The sequence below is a fragment of the Telmatherina bonti genome, assembly GCF_933228915.1.
Source record: "Telmatherina bonti genome assembly, chromosome: 3".
NCBI lineage: Eukaryota > Metazoa > Chordata > Actinopteri > Atheriniformes > Telmatherinidae > Telmatherina > Telmatherina bonti.
In genome coordinates, this window is record NC_136621.1 from 28,116,105 (window position 1) to 28,131,342 (window position 15,238).

The window sequence follows — 15,238 nt, forward strand, 5'->3', positions numbered from 1 at the left end:
TCAGCACCAATGACACACAGAATGTCAAAACTAGTGATAAAAAACTTTTCATGCCATATGAGGCTTGAAATAAACTTCAGGAAAGTTTTTTGGCAGAGTGTACAGAATGAGTCGGCAGGTTGTGAGGCTGGAAGGTTTGAGGGAGGAAGCTGAGGCAAGCTGGTGGCTGCCTGAGCTAGTTGTCATTCTGAACACAGCTGAAAGTGAGCTTGTGTCTGCTGCAGACAGCAGGAAACCAAAGAATAGACATAGAACTACAGAAAGGACAAAGGACAAGCCCTATGTAGAGGAGTTGAGTGAAAAAGAATCAAGACAAGTGAAAGGCATTAAAGAAATGGAGAGCGGCAACTGAAAAGGATAAGCCTGCCACGAGTCTTAGCAGTGTGTCAATACAGAAAACCCAAAGAAATGCAACAATATGAATAGGATCTGCCCTGTTGTGTGATGTGAGGCAGATTTAGAATTTACAATAACACTTGTTGCATCCAAAATATTTCATACAGATATGCCTAACCGTTGAATCATCCAGTGAGTTCATACAGACAAGGCAGTGTCACACAAAGTATTGGCTTAACTTATTGGGAAAATAGGTCCTATTAAAACTATTCAGTGAAAGAAGAAGTGACTAACTCACCAATCATTAATGAAAGGAACTTCTGGACCTTGGAAGTTACCCCTCCAACTCTGTACAAGCCTTGGTCGTTAATACCTAATAAGAAATAATTATATCAACTTAATGACACGTTTATGGCAAAATACCAAATATCGTTCTATAGATTTTACATTTTTAATAAATGAGTGTAAGGTACTTTCAGACAAGTTCTGTGTTAGATATAACAATTTGCATTAACAAAGGAGACAAAGAAAAGGAGGCCAAAAACAATTCTTTCCATGACAAGAAGGTCAGGAAACCTTGTAGACACTGAAGCAAATAATTCTACAATTAGTGTTACACAATAAGCAGCACTTGTAGTTCCCATGTATGGTGCCTGCTCCGACTCAGCAGCCTTTTATTTCCATACTGGACAAAGTATGCCCCCTTGTGAACAAATTTAGACACTGCAGATGCTTTCATAATATTGTACACAATGTCAACTTTTTATTTATCTAAAATAAAATAAAACTCTCCAGATCTTTCAGGACTTTTATATCTGCCAGTGATAAATATTATAATGTGATATTATCATCAAAAGCTCACCTCTTGTCTCTATTGCATTGATGGAATTCTTCACAAAACTCAAGCCTACATCATCCAACTGGGCATCAACTACAAATGGGAAAAAAATGTCAATTTAGATCTAGTTAACACATAGTCTATTATAATGCTTGATATTTGGTACAGACAACAGATTTGATGTAGTTAGAAACTCACTTCCTCTTTCTTTAGAAAGTGTCCTCCCAAGATAGCTACCAATCTGATGGAGGGATAAAAAGCACATTACATTTTTATAGTTATGAGATAGATCAGACCTCTATAATGTATAGTAAAGCGTAATAAGCTAAGACAGGAGTTAAGCAAACCACAGTAAAGTCAAACGAGATAAGTGTGTGGTAGAAGATGGAATTGTAAAGCCTGACTCACAGGTTCCTTCCCACCCATGGCATGCATCCAAAACTTGTGGTCATCTTCTGACAGGGCCTGAACTGTAAGTACTGTTCCTGGTCTGGAAAGAGAGAGTGGTGCCATATTAGCATTAGAGGCAAAATACAGTATACAGTATTTAGAATTTTATTAAAAAAAAAAAAAAAAAAATTATTATATATTATACACACACCTCTCTCTCTCTCTCTCTCTCTCTCTCTCTCTCTCTCTCTCTCTCTCTCTCTCTCTCTCTCTCTCTCTCTCTCTCTCTCTCTATATATATATATATATATATATATATATATAAAATTTATTAACATTAAAAAATTAAAAACAAGCAACACTCTGCCAAGGGCTCATGTACTTCGGATGCATGAGTGGATGTGTATGCTCAAATTTTCATTTCAAACTGGGGGTATTGCTGTTCTATAAATACTACAGAAGAGAGGCACAGCATGATTACGATGTGTGTCAAAATGGGGTATCTATTACAACAGGGCTCCACTGCCCTAGCTTCTCCAATCCAAAACACAGAGCCACAAGCAGCAAGTGTAAAGGCCTTTACACACTGGGACCCATAAAAAATTAACAACATGAAATTGCCTATATTTCAGAGGTGTTTTTGTCTATGCGTACCCAATGCCATGCCAAATTGCAAATAAATTATAAAGATTCTAAAACAAACCCGCAAGGTGGCAAAAACAAACATGGATTCCACATTAATCAAATGACCAGATATTGTGCTGATGCTGGCAAAAGAAAAGAAAAAAAAAAAAAAAAAGAGTGCACTAGGGAGTTTATTTGTATAGTTAAGCAGCTAAAGCTGTACCACTGCCACTTCAGAACGCTCAAAACAAACGGAAAGACGAGAAAAATAACTGGTTTTGTTGGAGCTGACTGCTCATGTAAGCTCGGTGTTTAGTTCACCTGATAAAGCAGCTGCTCCTTACACGAAGGTTCAATTCCATAAACTCCCTGACCCACCTTCTCATCTACTGCTGAACAATAAAGGATACTAGAGCCCACATGTTAAAAATATAACGATGTAAAAACCACTCATGTATGGAACACACACATAGTATACAAATAACATGTTTCACAGTTTTCATTTGAACGTAATATGATATAATAATATCATTAGATATAATATATGAAAGTATAAATACAGTGAAATTGAACAGAATTTAATAGGAAAAGCCTGTTTTAGTTGTGAGGACGTCATTTTGGTCTGCCATTCAGTTAGTTAGAAAAATGTTAGCCCACAGGCCAAATCTAGTTCCAAACCTGATGCAAGTCATGCCTCAGAGGATTTTCTTTCAATGACAAAGTGTTTTGATGCAAGTATAGTGAAGTAGAACAACACTCCTTTAGTAAGCACATGCAGCACAATGAAAGTGCTTGACAGGCCTGTGTTGATGAAAGAGCTGCTGTACCCTCTGACAATCTCTATTCCTAGCTAATCAATCAATGCATTATAATTATTAGGGCTGTGATGATATGCTTTTGTCCCGATTCGATTCGATTCCGATTTTTATGGGTGCCGATTCAATTTAAATTGTGATTCTCAAAATTCTTCAATATTGATGATTTTTGTAGATTAAAAACAAAAATTTTTTTTTTATTTATTTTTTTTTTATAAAACTTCTTTTTCCTAGTAATTTTTCTTGATTTCAGTTAGGAAAAAACAACAACACAGTAGCCAGATCATCATTCTGTTGCTATAATGCCCAAGAAGACAAGTTAAAAGATCAATAAAACCAATGAAAATGACAAAAAGTTTATAGTGGATTAATTTTATTTATTTGGGGGGAAAAAATTGATTTTTCAACAAAAAAAAAATCGATTTTAAAATTATGAGGAAAAAAAATCCCGATTTCCAATTTTTCGATTCGATTTTCCCACCCCTAATAATATATTTTGTTTTAAAGGTGCAGTGTAACATTTGCTCCAGATGGTCCCACATGGGATGTGCTTCTGTGACACATCCAAAAGAACATTTTAAATGTGGAAAATACAACTGTTAACAACCAGTCTGTAGCAAATTTTATTTTATCTTTGTTGTTAATGAATTAGTTATTATGTCTATTTAAGGTAGCCCACCTACCAAAACACCATACTTGTTTATTGACTGTATTTTATCTGATTAACCCACTGGTCAAAATAGCATTAATTGGTATGCTGTTTTGACAGAGTAGCTTGAACTGACTAATAAGCCTATAAATGTGAACTTCTGATATGCTATATACTGAAATGAGAGAACGACAGCTCTGGTGATGCTTTCAACTTGCCTTCTCTGCACAATTGTGTTTCTGTCCGTTGCAAATTTTAAGAAAAATTTACAGAGTTTGCAAAGTCGCTGGACAGAGTTAAAATCATTGATGTGGCTTGACATCGATTTTATGAAATATATTTCAATGAATTATTCAGAGAAAATATTCCGATTAGTTGTGTAAAGGCCTTAATGTCTAACTCTTCAGCAGTACTGACTGAAAAAAACACTGTGGTTGGATGATGAGCTCTGTGACAGTATTTTTTTTCAGTTCCTGCAACAGTTGTCAGAGAAAAATGTTAAATGTTATGTTTTTTTGTGACATAATGATAAGTTTGATTTTATCATGATACTTTTGCCAAACAAAGTAATAACATACCGATCCGTTATGTCCAGGTCTAAGCAGAATCTCCGGTCCAACATGTCTGTTGTTTTACGAAGACAGGATTTCAGCGTGACCGACTCCGTCTCACCCTGAAAACAATGATCACTCTTCACAGTCAAAATGTTTTTGCGACAAAAAAGAATATCATAAAGATACTTGGGATCAATTAAATGTGTGTCAAAAATGGGCCACAGTGTCCTGTGATCACTCACAATCTTTCCTCCTGATCTGTGGTCAAAAGTCACCATGTGCAGAATCTTCTGTTCTTTCACAAACGTACAGTAACGCTTGACCCAACTCGAACCGAAGGGAGGTGGTCCTAGTAAAGACAAACATCACATGTCTCACAAAAAATAAATTAACAATCAGTCTAGCTTTGCCTGGATGTTAAAAGTTGCACCAGTAATGCTGCTATCTTTCCACAGTGAATTTTGAAGAATAAAGAAGAGCCTAGCTTTGGACAAGAAAAGGATGGTTGGCTTCTATCAGTTACAACTGTTTTATATATTATTTATGTTTTATTAATGCATATTAAATGTTTGCAATGGCCAAAGAGGAACTAATACAAGTAAAACTCCCCTGAAAGCAAAAAAAAAAAAAAAAATTCTTCATGTTTTGAACATATGTTTACCAAGAACTGTCACTTGAATATTTGTCGACACACCAAGTAAAACACATTCAAACAATATCACGGCCTTACGTTTTTCCTGTATATAGAGGTAGCCTTCACAACTAATAGGGCTGGTCTGTCTGTATTCTTGTGGTGTCTCTCTGATTCTCTTCATCAGCTCGTGCACTTCTGATCGGGTTCCCTCAAATCGGTTCCTAGTCTGGGAGGGAGATGAAGCACATTAACACTCCGGGAAGTGACTTCCTGATGCCAAGTAGGATAAATATTTCAAACAAAAGCTCACAAATCATGATTTGGCTGGAAGCTCACAAATCATGATTTGTGAGCTTCCAGCCAAATCTACCTCTGCAAATATAAAAATAAAAACTATAACTGGCAATAAACTGGAGTCATGAAGAAACACATCGAATATTGTTAACAAAGCAAAAACACATTGCTAACAATATGCTAGACCGAGCACAGAGAGTAAGACAGTAGATTTCACTGATTTGGAATGTTTAGTTACTTTTCCTTCATATCTTTGTAAAAACAAATACATTAGTTAAGAAAAATATTTCTTACATTCTGAATATTAATCTGTAGTTCTCTTTTATAATGATCAAAGTCCTTGGCAAGCTCAAAGCCCTGGTGATAAAAGGTGAAGACAGTCTGAAAAAAGGCCAGCATCTACAAAAAGATTAGAAATGAACATGTAAGGAATCGTCAAGGAAAAGTGAAACTCAAAACACAACTGAACCACTGAAGCATTTTAATGCCGGGCTAAAACGTTTGTCTATTTGAAATATTATATATTGCTTCTTTGTTTTTTTTTTGTTTTTTTTTTTTAACAAAAAAGACATTTCTTGTTAAAAATACACTTTATACAATGAGAACAGGAGGGGTTATTATCTGTATCAACAACTCATTACTCTGGTCTAATTAAAAGTGTTCTTTTCACACATGATCTATTTAGCCCACAGTCTTACGTGCTTCCCTGCTTTAATCCTGAGACAATAGGTCATTTTTTTCTATGAAGTATATTTCCTCTACAATGTCCTTTTGCTGATCGTAGCTTGTAGGATCCCGTTTCAACCAGTTTTTTTTAAATCAAGTAACAACACTTTGAAGAGTCAGAGAGTTTTATAGATGGCCAAAAAATAATGAGAAATTGGAATTCATGCTCCTACATTGTCTCTAGCATTGCTGCTGTACTTCAAACTACTTGCTTTTGATGAGATAAACAAATCAGATTATTCCATCTAATTGTTTTTGCCTTTGTTTTCAGAAAGGACACACTCATGTCTGTCAGAAAACACTTCTATTTTTAAGATCTTCATCATGGCAGGAAAATTTTTCACTAAAGCATTACTCAACTTAAAAAACAAAAAACAACAGACAGAAACCTTCAAATCTCTGATATTGAGTTTGTCTGAGACTCATTGGGTGCAGCAGACATACTCAGTAATTTTCTCAGTTTCAATCTAGTTTCTCCAATTTATCTCCTGCTGTTTTTAAGAAAAAACTGAGCAAGCAGCAACAGATGGAAACATTCATTTTTGCATGCAGTTAGAAGATCTACTGAAACAGCAACTTAGTTTAGCTTCTAAAGTCATGATATATGGGTACATCATTATTGTCTAAAGGTGCTCTTTAAATATATATCCTTCTTGTATATCCTTTAAGCCATATGAGCGCCACTCCGATTTGTGACTCACCGGTTCCACACACTCAAACTTCTTTCTCTCTTGAATATCCTGTAACTGGCACACATATTGAAGTGACACCTCCTGAAAGTGCTGTCTCATGGCTTCAACCTGAATGTCTGCCTGGATAGGTGAAGAACACACACTGTAATAATCACAGCCACACACAGACATGTGGAAACAATGAAGAAATACTTTGCACATTGTGCAGCTGGGTCTTTTTCCTTGGTGTAGCTTTAAGCCATTTGAAGTTAGTTTGGCCAAAGTAAGCAAAAATAACACCAAAAGTGCCAAGCTTGGCTTTGAAGGCTGTGTGATCTGCCTAGTTTACAGTACTTTCTATTCTTGTTTAACTCTTCATTTAGATAAAGAAAAGCCAGTCACAACAATGATCCCATCTAGGACCTCAGCAGGAAGTACAGGAAGAAAAAAAGGAAGTGCAAATGAAGGGTCTATGTTCAAGGACAACAGAAGATGTTATTGTCATTCTTACAAAAATCACACATATTGCCAGATGGACAGGCTAGTAGCGACCTGTTATTTTAACCAATCATGTGTTTGGATTGTGATGAGGGAGGAGGAGCTCCCCCCGCAGAAAAGATGTAGATTTTCTTCCTGTGGAGGTTTGTATTTCAGAATGATTTGCTTGAGCAAAATCAAAGTATGTCCCCACAAAATCTAAATAAGACAATACTTTAAAAGAGTAAAAGACATACTCAACAATGTGGAACTGGCAGCTGACACAGTCAGGATTCTGTGGATGCAACCATTTCAAAGAAATGCTTGTACAGTATGCTTTTACGACAGAAACACTTTCTAAATGTCTAATTAAGAGCAAGTGCTGCTAAACATGCAGGTTCAATTTCATTTTAGGAAAATAATAAAAAATAAAAATGATACAGGGGGTCCATAATATATTTACTTTTCGGTTAATTAAGATAACATTGAACTGAGTGACAATACAGCCCATGTGGCTTTTAAGTCTATTTATTCCAGTATGATCAAAATTAGTGTTACCACCTCCTCTTTCATCATGCGGGTCTGAGAGTACAGGAAAGCCTGTAGAATAATGTTCACATATTCAAGTTTCCTGTGTGGTGGGTATAAACAGTGCATTTGTGAGCATTACATGGCGTCAACATAAAAAAAAAAAAAAAAAAAAAAAAAAGTGAAGGGGACAAAAGAATAGCTTGCTGGGAAGCAGCTGAATTCTCCACAATTTTAAATCATCATCTTGGAGTAGCAGTAGCCACAACTGCTCCTTGAACTCCAGAAAGCAATGGTTGACTTGGTAATGTGCAAAAGATCACAGATTTCCTTTTCAAGCATGTGAGGAGAGCTACTGCTGCAAGGCATGTTAGTGGAAACACAACCAGGCTGTGCATGAAGACGAGTCCTCATAGCGCCGAAGACAAAAAAAAAACCAAACAAAAAACTGAACACAAATGTGTGCTTAAGTATCGCTTTTTGCCTTAATACATATGTATTCTGCTTGCCACACAACTATCTTACAATTCGGACAGGGATAAATACCTCCTGTAGCTGTGGCTCTTTCTTCTTTGCTGACAGATTCAGAAGTTTCTCCAGAGAGCTGTAGTACTTCTCTGTCTCTTTTTCATACCTTTTTCTTTCCGCCTTAACAGACAAGAAAAAAAAAGTTGTAAAGTTGGGAAAATATAAACTAATTCATTCTTAGGAATAAACAATAATCATCAAAAAATAATAAACTGGAAATGTATGAATATTCATAAACAAGCATCAAAATGTAAATAAGCCATAATAAAGAGCAGCAATACAAACAGAGAAAAGACAATAAACACTCATACGTTACCCTCACTGTACCGAGCTGCTCTTTCCTGAACTTCTCCAGAGGTTTCATTAATGTTTCTGTAATATTTCTCATCTATAGAGAGAATACAGATATCATCATCATCATCATCATCCGTCAGCAACTACTTTGGGGATTCATTTATGAGATTTTAGAAAGTCTATAATAATTTTTTCAAAAATACACTTTGATTTATGCATTTGCATTGATCTCTTTGCAATTACCAAAACAAAAAAAAAAAAGTATATTTAACTGAGGATTTTAGGGACAACCCTGAAAACTATGGTACAGCATCACTGTAACTTTCTTCTGGATTTTCTGCTGTGCCGCAAGCAGAACAAGCCTGTGCTTGAATGCCCTTTGGCTCACTTTGCAGCTGTGATGTCATCACACTGTGCTGACAAGTGCTTATCATTGTGGTCTAAGACTGGCACAACAACTACCTCGGTCTGTGACTGAGGATGGTTCACACCCTGTCCTCAGACATTACACACAACTGTTACAAGAAGGTAGCCTTTTATGCAGTCCTCGCACTCTGGAAACTGCACATCCTCATTTCAAATAAACACTGGCTTTTGATTTTGCTATTCATATCAAACATATGACACACATCTTATTTCACTTATTAGCAAAGCTATTTTTTGCTGCAAATACATTAGCAGCTTTTAAAACTGCAGTCTGTGGAGTAGACGAGTTTTACGATAAGGGAGTTGCACTGTTGTGGATTTGCTGCCAGTTGAAGATAATGACAGCAATCTTGGTATGTAAAGCTTGGGCCATATTGTCATTATGCAGTTCTATCCCAACTGCAGCCACTCCCAGACAAGTGATGTGACCCTTACACGTGTGCAGGAGAAGTAGCTGTTCAATCACAGTCAATACAAAGACTGTCACGGGGGGCTTATTGGCTCTACCTACTGGATTCTGTGGATGCATAGTGCACTGGAGATAAAAATACTGTGTGTGTGGATTTGTAGAGGCTGAGTCACAGAAGAGAGTACAAAATACAGGCAGCAACAGGTGGAAACTTTTGGAAATACACAGAGAGGCTTTCATATAACTAATATGTATATATGAGCATACTGAGAAATCTTGACATAATTTGTAGTTTTTCAAACCCATTATTCTCTGTTCTTCACATTAAATATGTAATGTATCTATGTCTGTACAGACAGTATAGATATTTGACTCCTGAAGCTCAGGCAAGCTTGTGCCTGTGTACCTAAATCTTGTTCCAACATGCACGTTCATGTGTGTCATGCGAGAGACTGCTAACAGGATACACACATTAATACTCATCATACAGTAATAATTTAGAACTATTTAAAACACTACTCATTTATTCATTCATTTTCTAAACCACTTAATCCAATGCAGGGTCGCGGGGAAGCTGGAGCCTATCCCAGCTGTCTTTGGGCGAAGGCAGGGTACACCCTGGACAGCTTGCGAGTCCATCGCAGGGCAAAACACTATTCATTTCAATTGAAACTATAAAAGAGTAGTTTAGATAAATTTCCACATTCCCACCGTGGAAGAATATTATTCAAAATAATAATCCACATTTCATGTTTAGTTTATAAATTACACCTATGGTAAGTAACCAATTGGAAGAAGGGACAATAGAAACCTCTTTAGCCTTCAGGATGGAGGCATTGCTGATTTTGATTATATTTAACTAGAAATAGTTAATACAGATTCCAACATGGTGTCTCTTAACTCGAACTGAGTTAAGATGCTGCATGATGCAGAAGGTAGGCAACAATATAAAAATACTCCTGCTAACAGCTGAATATGAGAAAACATAACCTGGTTTCTATTCATGTTTTTGTCATGATCCAGATTAATTACCAGATTTAATCATTTAACCTGTTTCAAGGCAGCTAAGATTTAGAGAAAAACCTGTTTTCAGGTATGCAAAGTCAAGTTCTGGTTTTGCTATCACATTCTTGGTCTTGTAAACTTCATCATCACAGCAACACACAAACACTCCCCCATGGGGCTTACGAAACAATCGTACATACTAATGTACATGCAACTCGACTGATATAGACACATAGATTTCCCTGGTTTCCAAACAGATTTTCACCATTTGTCCTTACCATCAGTTCCCTTTGCTCTTCTAGGTTTCTAAGGAAAGCGGAGAATTCTTGCAAAGAGTCATCTGAAGAAGCAAAAATAAATTAAATAAATGAACACTTGATCTACATGTGGAAATTCTCCTTCCATGTTTTGGCCCCGCTCCCACATGCAGCTTAAAAGACACAGTACTGTTGCTACAGTTAACAGGCACAAATAAGCAACTCTTCTTAATTTGCTGGGAAAGAACTTTAAACAAGAACAAGAAAGCAGAGATGAGTTTTAGTGATTCGGCTTATGAAGAGGAAACCCTCACTTACCAATGCATTTCTCATCATCTGTCTTTGCATCTCCGATGTACTCAAACTGAAACTCTCCCAGACACTGAGCGAACTTTCTCTGTGCCATCCCAAGCTCTAGAAGAACATTTAAAATAGAAAATCATTATTGCAAATACTGCCAATTGTATAAAAATATTATGACAAATGCAAAATCTACCAGATGTAATGGGTGGAAAACATTAACTACACACACTCATACACAAGAACTTATCATTTTAATGATAAAGAGACTCTACGGTTGTAAATTATTTAAATATATGAAAAGCTGGCATGAAATGCTGGTATGATGCACAACAGTTAGCCAAGATGTAAACATCCTGCCCGTCTACAGTTGGGTACATCCTGTTGAGCGTCAAACCTAAGTGCACCACAGTCTCACCACAGTATAACAGGTGCAAAGTACAATCTACTACCTCTGTGCAAATCGAACATCACACAGGGGAGAGGTTTAAAGTTTTATTTAAAAAAGTATGTTGTTTGCACACAATAAATGAACATGTAAATTCTAGACATAAAAACAAACAGAGGATATAAGTGAGGATGTGATGTTATTTTCTGTTAATGTATTTTGTTGTTTTTTTGGTTTTTTTTTTTTTTTTTTTTAACAAAATGGAACTTTATCAGAAACAAGCAAAAAAAAACAAAAAACTGTTCAGAGCTTTTGTGTAATTATTGATTAAAACATAGAATGATGCTGCAGACAAGCTTTCAAATGATTCTTCAAAACATTAGTAATACCATCACAGTAATTAATCAAGAAGACTTTCATTAACTACACACTTTGGTCAAAATGTGACACATCAATGTGACACTATCAAGACAAAATATGCCCCTGGAGAAAATCAGGAACATGCATTTATTTTATTCACAGAAGCCTTCTAAATCTCATAGACTGACACGTTGCAAAGTATTGTTTTTAACTTGCATTACACTGACTAAGAAAATATTTCATCAATAATCCACTTTTTTAATAATTTAATAATACTAACTTTTTTAATAGGAATTTTGTTAGTTTATTTTTACCTTGCTGCCTGTACACCAAGATCTTTGGGTAACGTGAGCACATGCTGTGGATTAAATCTAGTGTGACCCAAAGCCCAAACATGTGAGAGGCATGTAGAATTGTTTCCCTGAGCCTGAGACAAAGGGCACAGCTTCTGCCTCGGTCATCACTTTTAAACAGTCTGAAATTTACTGCTGGTCACTCTTACACACCAACTCAAACCTACATGCAATCCCAAAACACACAAAGACGTAAGCCAATCTCTAATTAAAGTCATTCAAACTAAAGGCTTTTCCAGACAATGGGACATTTTCCCTGTGGCAGGCTTTTAAATAGCCCCAGAAAGAAAATGTTTTTGTGCATTTGGGTTTGTGTGATAAAACTCTTGATTGGATAAAAAACAAAATAATGTCAAGCTCTTGAAAAAATTCAAATATGTCAATTTCTATAGTCACAATTTCTTCATGATAAAATAGGATGCTGTACAAGCACCAATAACAAGCATAAAGAAAATAAACTTGTCCAAAAATATGTTGGAGAAAAAAAAAAAAAAAAAAAAACATTGCCCAAAATGTCCTCTCATATAAGTACACAACATGGTGAGACAAATGTAATGTGTTAACTGAGTGTTAAGCATTATTTTAAAATAAAGGCTTAGCAAATACAAGCTTGCCAGGTTATTACACATACAAAAACATATGCTGAACAAGCAATTTTCTTCTAAATGAGTGCAAAACTAGGAGGAATCTGAATCACACAGCCAGCAAGAATCCAGGACAGGGCGTGTGAGTCCATACAAGATGACAATGGTTAGTCTGGTCTAGTTCTTGATTTGCACTAATAAAGTGAAATGACTGAAACAATACAAACAAGTCTATACAGACATCTCCCATAATAGTATTGCTATAGTCAATTAATCGGTAAATTACTTTGAATTGAATTAAAAAAAAATTCACAATTCCATTTAGAAATTAGTTTTTGATTAAAAAAAAAAAAAAATCCAGATTCAAAATAATTCAATAACACTGAATGAAACCACCTCACAAAAACAACCATAAACTTAAATATAATTTTATAAAATACTAATATACTGTAAATTCACAAATTCAAGTGTGTTCAATTAAAAAACTAACCATACACATGTACTTCTTAAAAATGCATCAGAAAATGCTCAAGCGCTGCAAATGCTGCAACAGCTTTGGCAAGATGTCCGGCGGCTTAAAATGCAAATTGATGCGTTTAATAAAGGCTTTTTTAGGGTTGAGATATCATGATTATTTAATTTTACAATTAATTGTGATATTAAATGCCATAATTAATAATTGTAAAGATTCATCACTTAGATAAAAGGTCAAGTCTGAAACATAATGGAAACTCAGCTCAACTTGCACACAGAATGAAAACAAAGTTATTTGATAAATCAGATTACAATGGGTTATCCTATGGCCATCTTCTAAATCAGTGTTTCCCAATCCAGGTGCTAAGGACCCACTGCCCTGCATGTTTTAGAGTGTATTTACAGCAGGATCATCCACTAGACTTGGTTTAAGTGGAGGGGGACAGCATTCTGGTGGACTTCTGAAAAGAATCGGACCTTTTAAAAAAATAAATAAATACATTTTTTTTGGCAAGAAAATATGGAGCTGCATCAGATCATAGTGGTCTGGTTGATCAGATATATATTTTATACATACACACACACATATCCATACAAACATACATATGGTGTAGCGGGAGTTGGTCAGCAGCTGAACTTTAGTCTGCAGTGTCCTACAGTATAATCTTAAATTGCTCATTATGCTTTTGACCTTACAGGAAACTGCATACCCTTGAGAGCCCTTGTTTAGCTTTAGGATACAAACATCCTAAAAGGAGAGAAAAAAAAAAAAAAAAAAAAAAAAGAGTAAATGCTGAGTGGAAAATTCTGATGTTCCACAACATAGTGAAACATATTTTGAAAACACAAGGCTGCACCTTTTCAAAGTCACCACCTTGTGCACTGACAAGCAGAACGTCACGCGTAAACACCGCGTACATCACATTCTAATGTTTAGCCATGAATGGGTGTCGACAGCATCCTACATTATCATCTGCATCTATAGTTTCCGCAGTAACTAAACAGACACGACAACAAAAGCACCAGGGGTAATTTGAAAGAAAAAGAATGAACACACATTTTTTTGTCGTTTATCAGTGAAATATGGCCATTGCTCTGATTCTGTTCAACAGATATTGGTCCTGCGAATGAGAACAAAACATGAAACAAAGCTTTTAGATATGCTGCTTTTTCTACATGTAATAACTTACAAACTTATTTCAAATTCTCAAAAGCACCCTCTGGGGCACTTTAAGTTGACTGCTTGAGAAGGAAACTCGCTTGGTCAATGTAACTACGTTTAATTCATCCCATCATATACTTCATGTTGGCTGCTGTATCTAATTTTGTGTTTGACAGCTGATGTCTGTCAGTTTGCTTCTGGTAAATTACAAAGTTAGGGTTGTGCCATTTTTTTTTTGGCCAGATCACTCTTGGAAGAGATTTGTAATCTCAATGTTTTTTATCTGGTTAAATAAAGGAGAAATTGAATGAAAATGAGTGATTCTCAGATTGGAAATCCAGAGAGTTTTATCATGGAATCAGGGTCAAAGCTGCATTCACATGATCTCTCAATGACGCTGCTAGAAACCACAACACTTAAGGCGGTTTATACTTGCGTGGTGTCTGCTTCAGGTTGCGCTTGCTTAGCTAACGCACAAGGAGTATGCATTTATGGTTGTGCATATGGTAAAATGTTGTGCTGCAGTTTCTTTTCTGGATCTGCAGGTGGCAGTAGGACTGGTATTGGCAGCTAAACTACACAGGTGCAGTTTTTTGTTTTTCTTTTTTTCTTGATGGTTCGCTTCAGTTGCGGCAAATACTTCAACAATGTTGGTCAATGGCATTCATTTGGCGACAAGACCCAAACAAGACCCAAAGATCGGAAACGTAGCTGGGATGTAGATAAGGTCCGAAGACATGCACGTTGAGCCTACAGCGGTTAAAGCATAACCAACCTGACAAAGACGTTGCGTGTCTATTAACCAGCCTTAACACATATTTAAGCTGCAAATATTTAGACCATAAGTAGATTATAAAAAATATGAAACTAAACCAGAAGAAAACCACAATCCCACCGACTCTGTTAAAGTGTCTATTTTGTTTAATGGAAAATTCTTGTTGTTTTCCCACTTTACAATATTAGGTTAAAACTGCCTTAAAAACATGTAAGTACATGGCCTAAAGAATGTGTGTGTGTGTGTATATATATATATATATATATATATATATATATATATATACACACACATACATACACACTATTCACAAAAAGTTAGGGATATTCAGCTTTTGGGTGAAATTTCACAACAAGCCTAAAATGCATTCAAACCTGTACAGGTGAA

The 15,238-nt window shown here is 35.9% G+C and overlaps 1 protein-coding gene across 2 annotated transcripts in view; it reads right to left on the reverse strand.

The window, feature by feature from the left end:
* The window catches only part of arhgap10 (Rho GTPase activating protein 10), a 48,510-nt gene that overhangs the window by 25,250 nt on the left and 8,022 nt on the right, over positions 1-15,238 (reverse strand). For both annotated transcript variants that reach the window (XM_079238275.1, XM_079238274.1), the window contains exons 2-14: positions 10,774-10,869; positions 10,477-10,538; positions 8,381-8,452; positions 8,083-8,184; positions 6,562-6,672; positions 5,429-5,533; positions 4,937-5,066; positions 4,449-4,555; positions 4,231-4,325; positions 1,583-1,664; positions 1,373-1,415; positions 1,199-1,267; positions 635-709 (exon numbers count right to left, since the gene is read on the reverse strand). In XM_079238275.1, the coding sequence (XP_079094401.1) occupies positions 635-709; positions 1,199-1,267; positions 1,373-1,415; positions 1,583-1,664; positions 4,231-4,325; positions 4,449-4,555; positions 4,937-5,066; positions 5,429-5,533; positions 6,562-6,672; positions 8,083-8,184; positions 8,381-8,452; positions 10,477-10,538; positions 10,774-10,869 (1,149 nt within the window). The remainder of the gene's footprint in view (positions 1-634; positions 710-1,198; positions 1,268-1,372; positions 1,416-1,582; positions 1,665-4,230; positions 4,326-4,448; positions 4,556-4,936; positions 5,067-5,428; positions 5,534-6,561; positions 6,673-8,082; positions 8,185-8,380; positions 8,453-10,476; positions 10,539-10,773; positions 10,870-15,238) is intronic.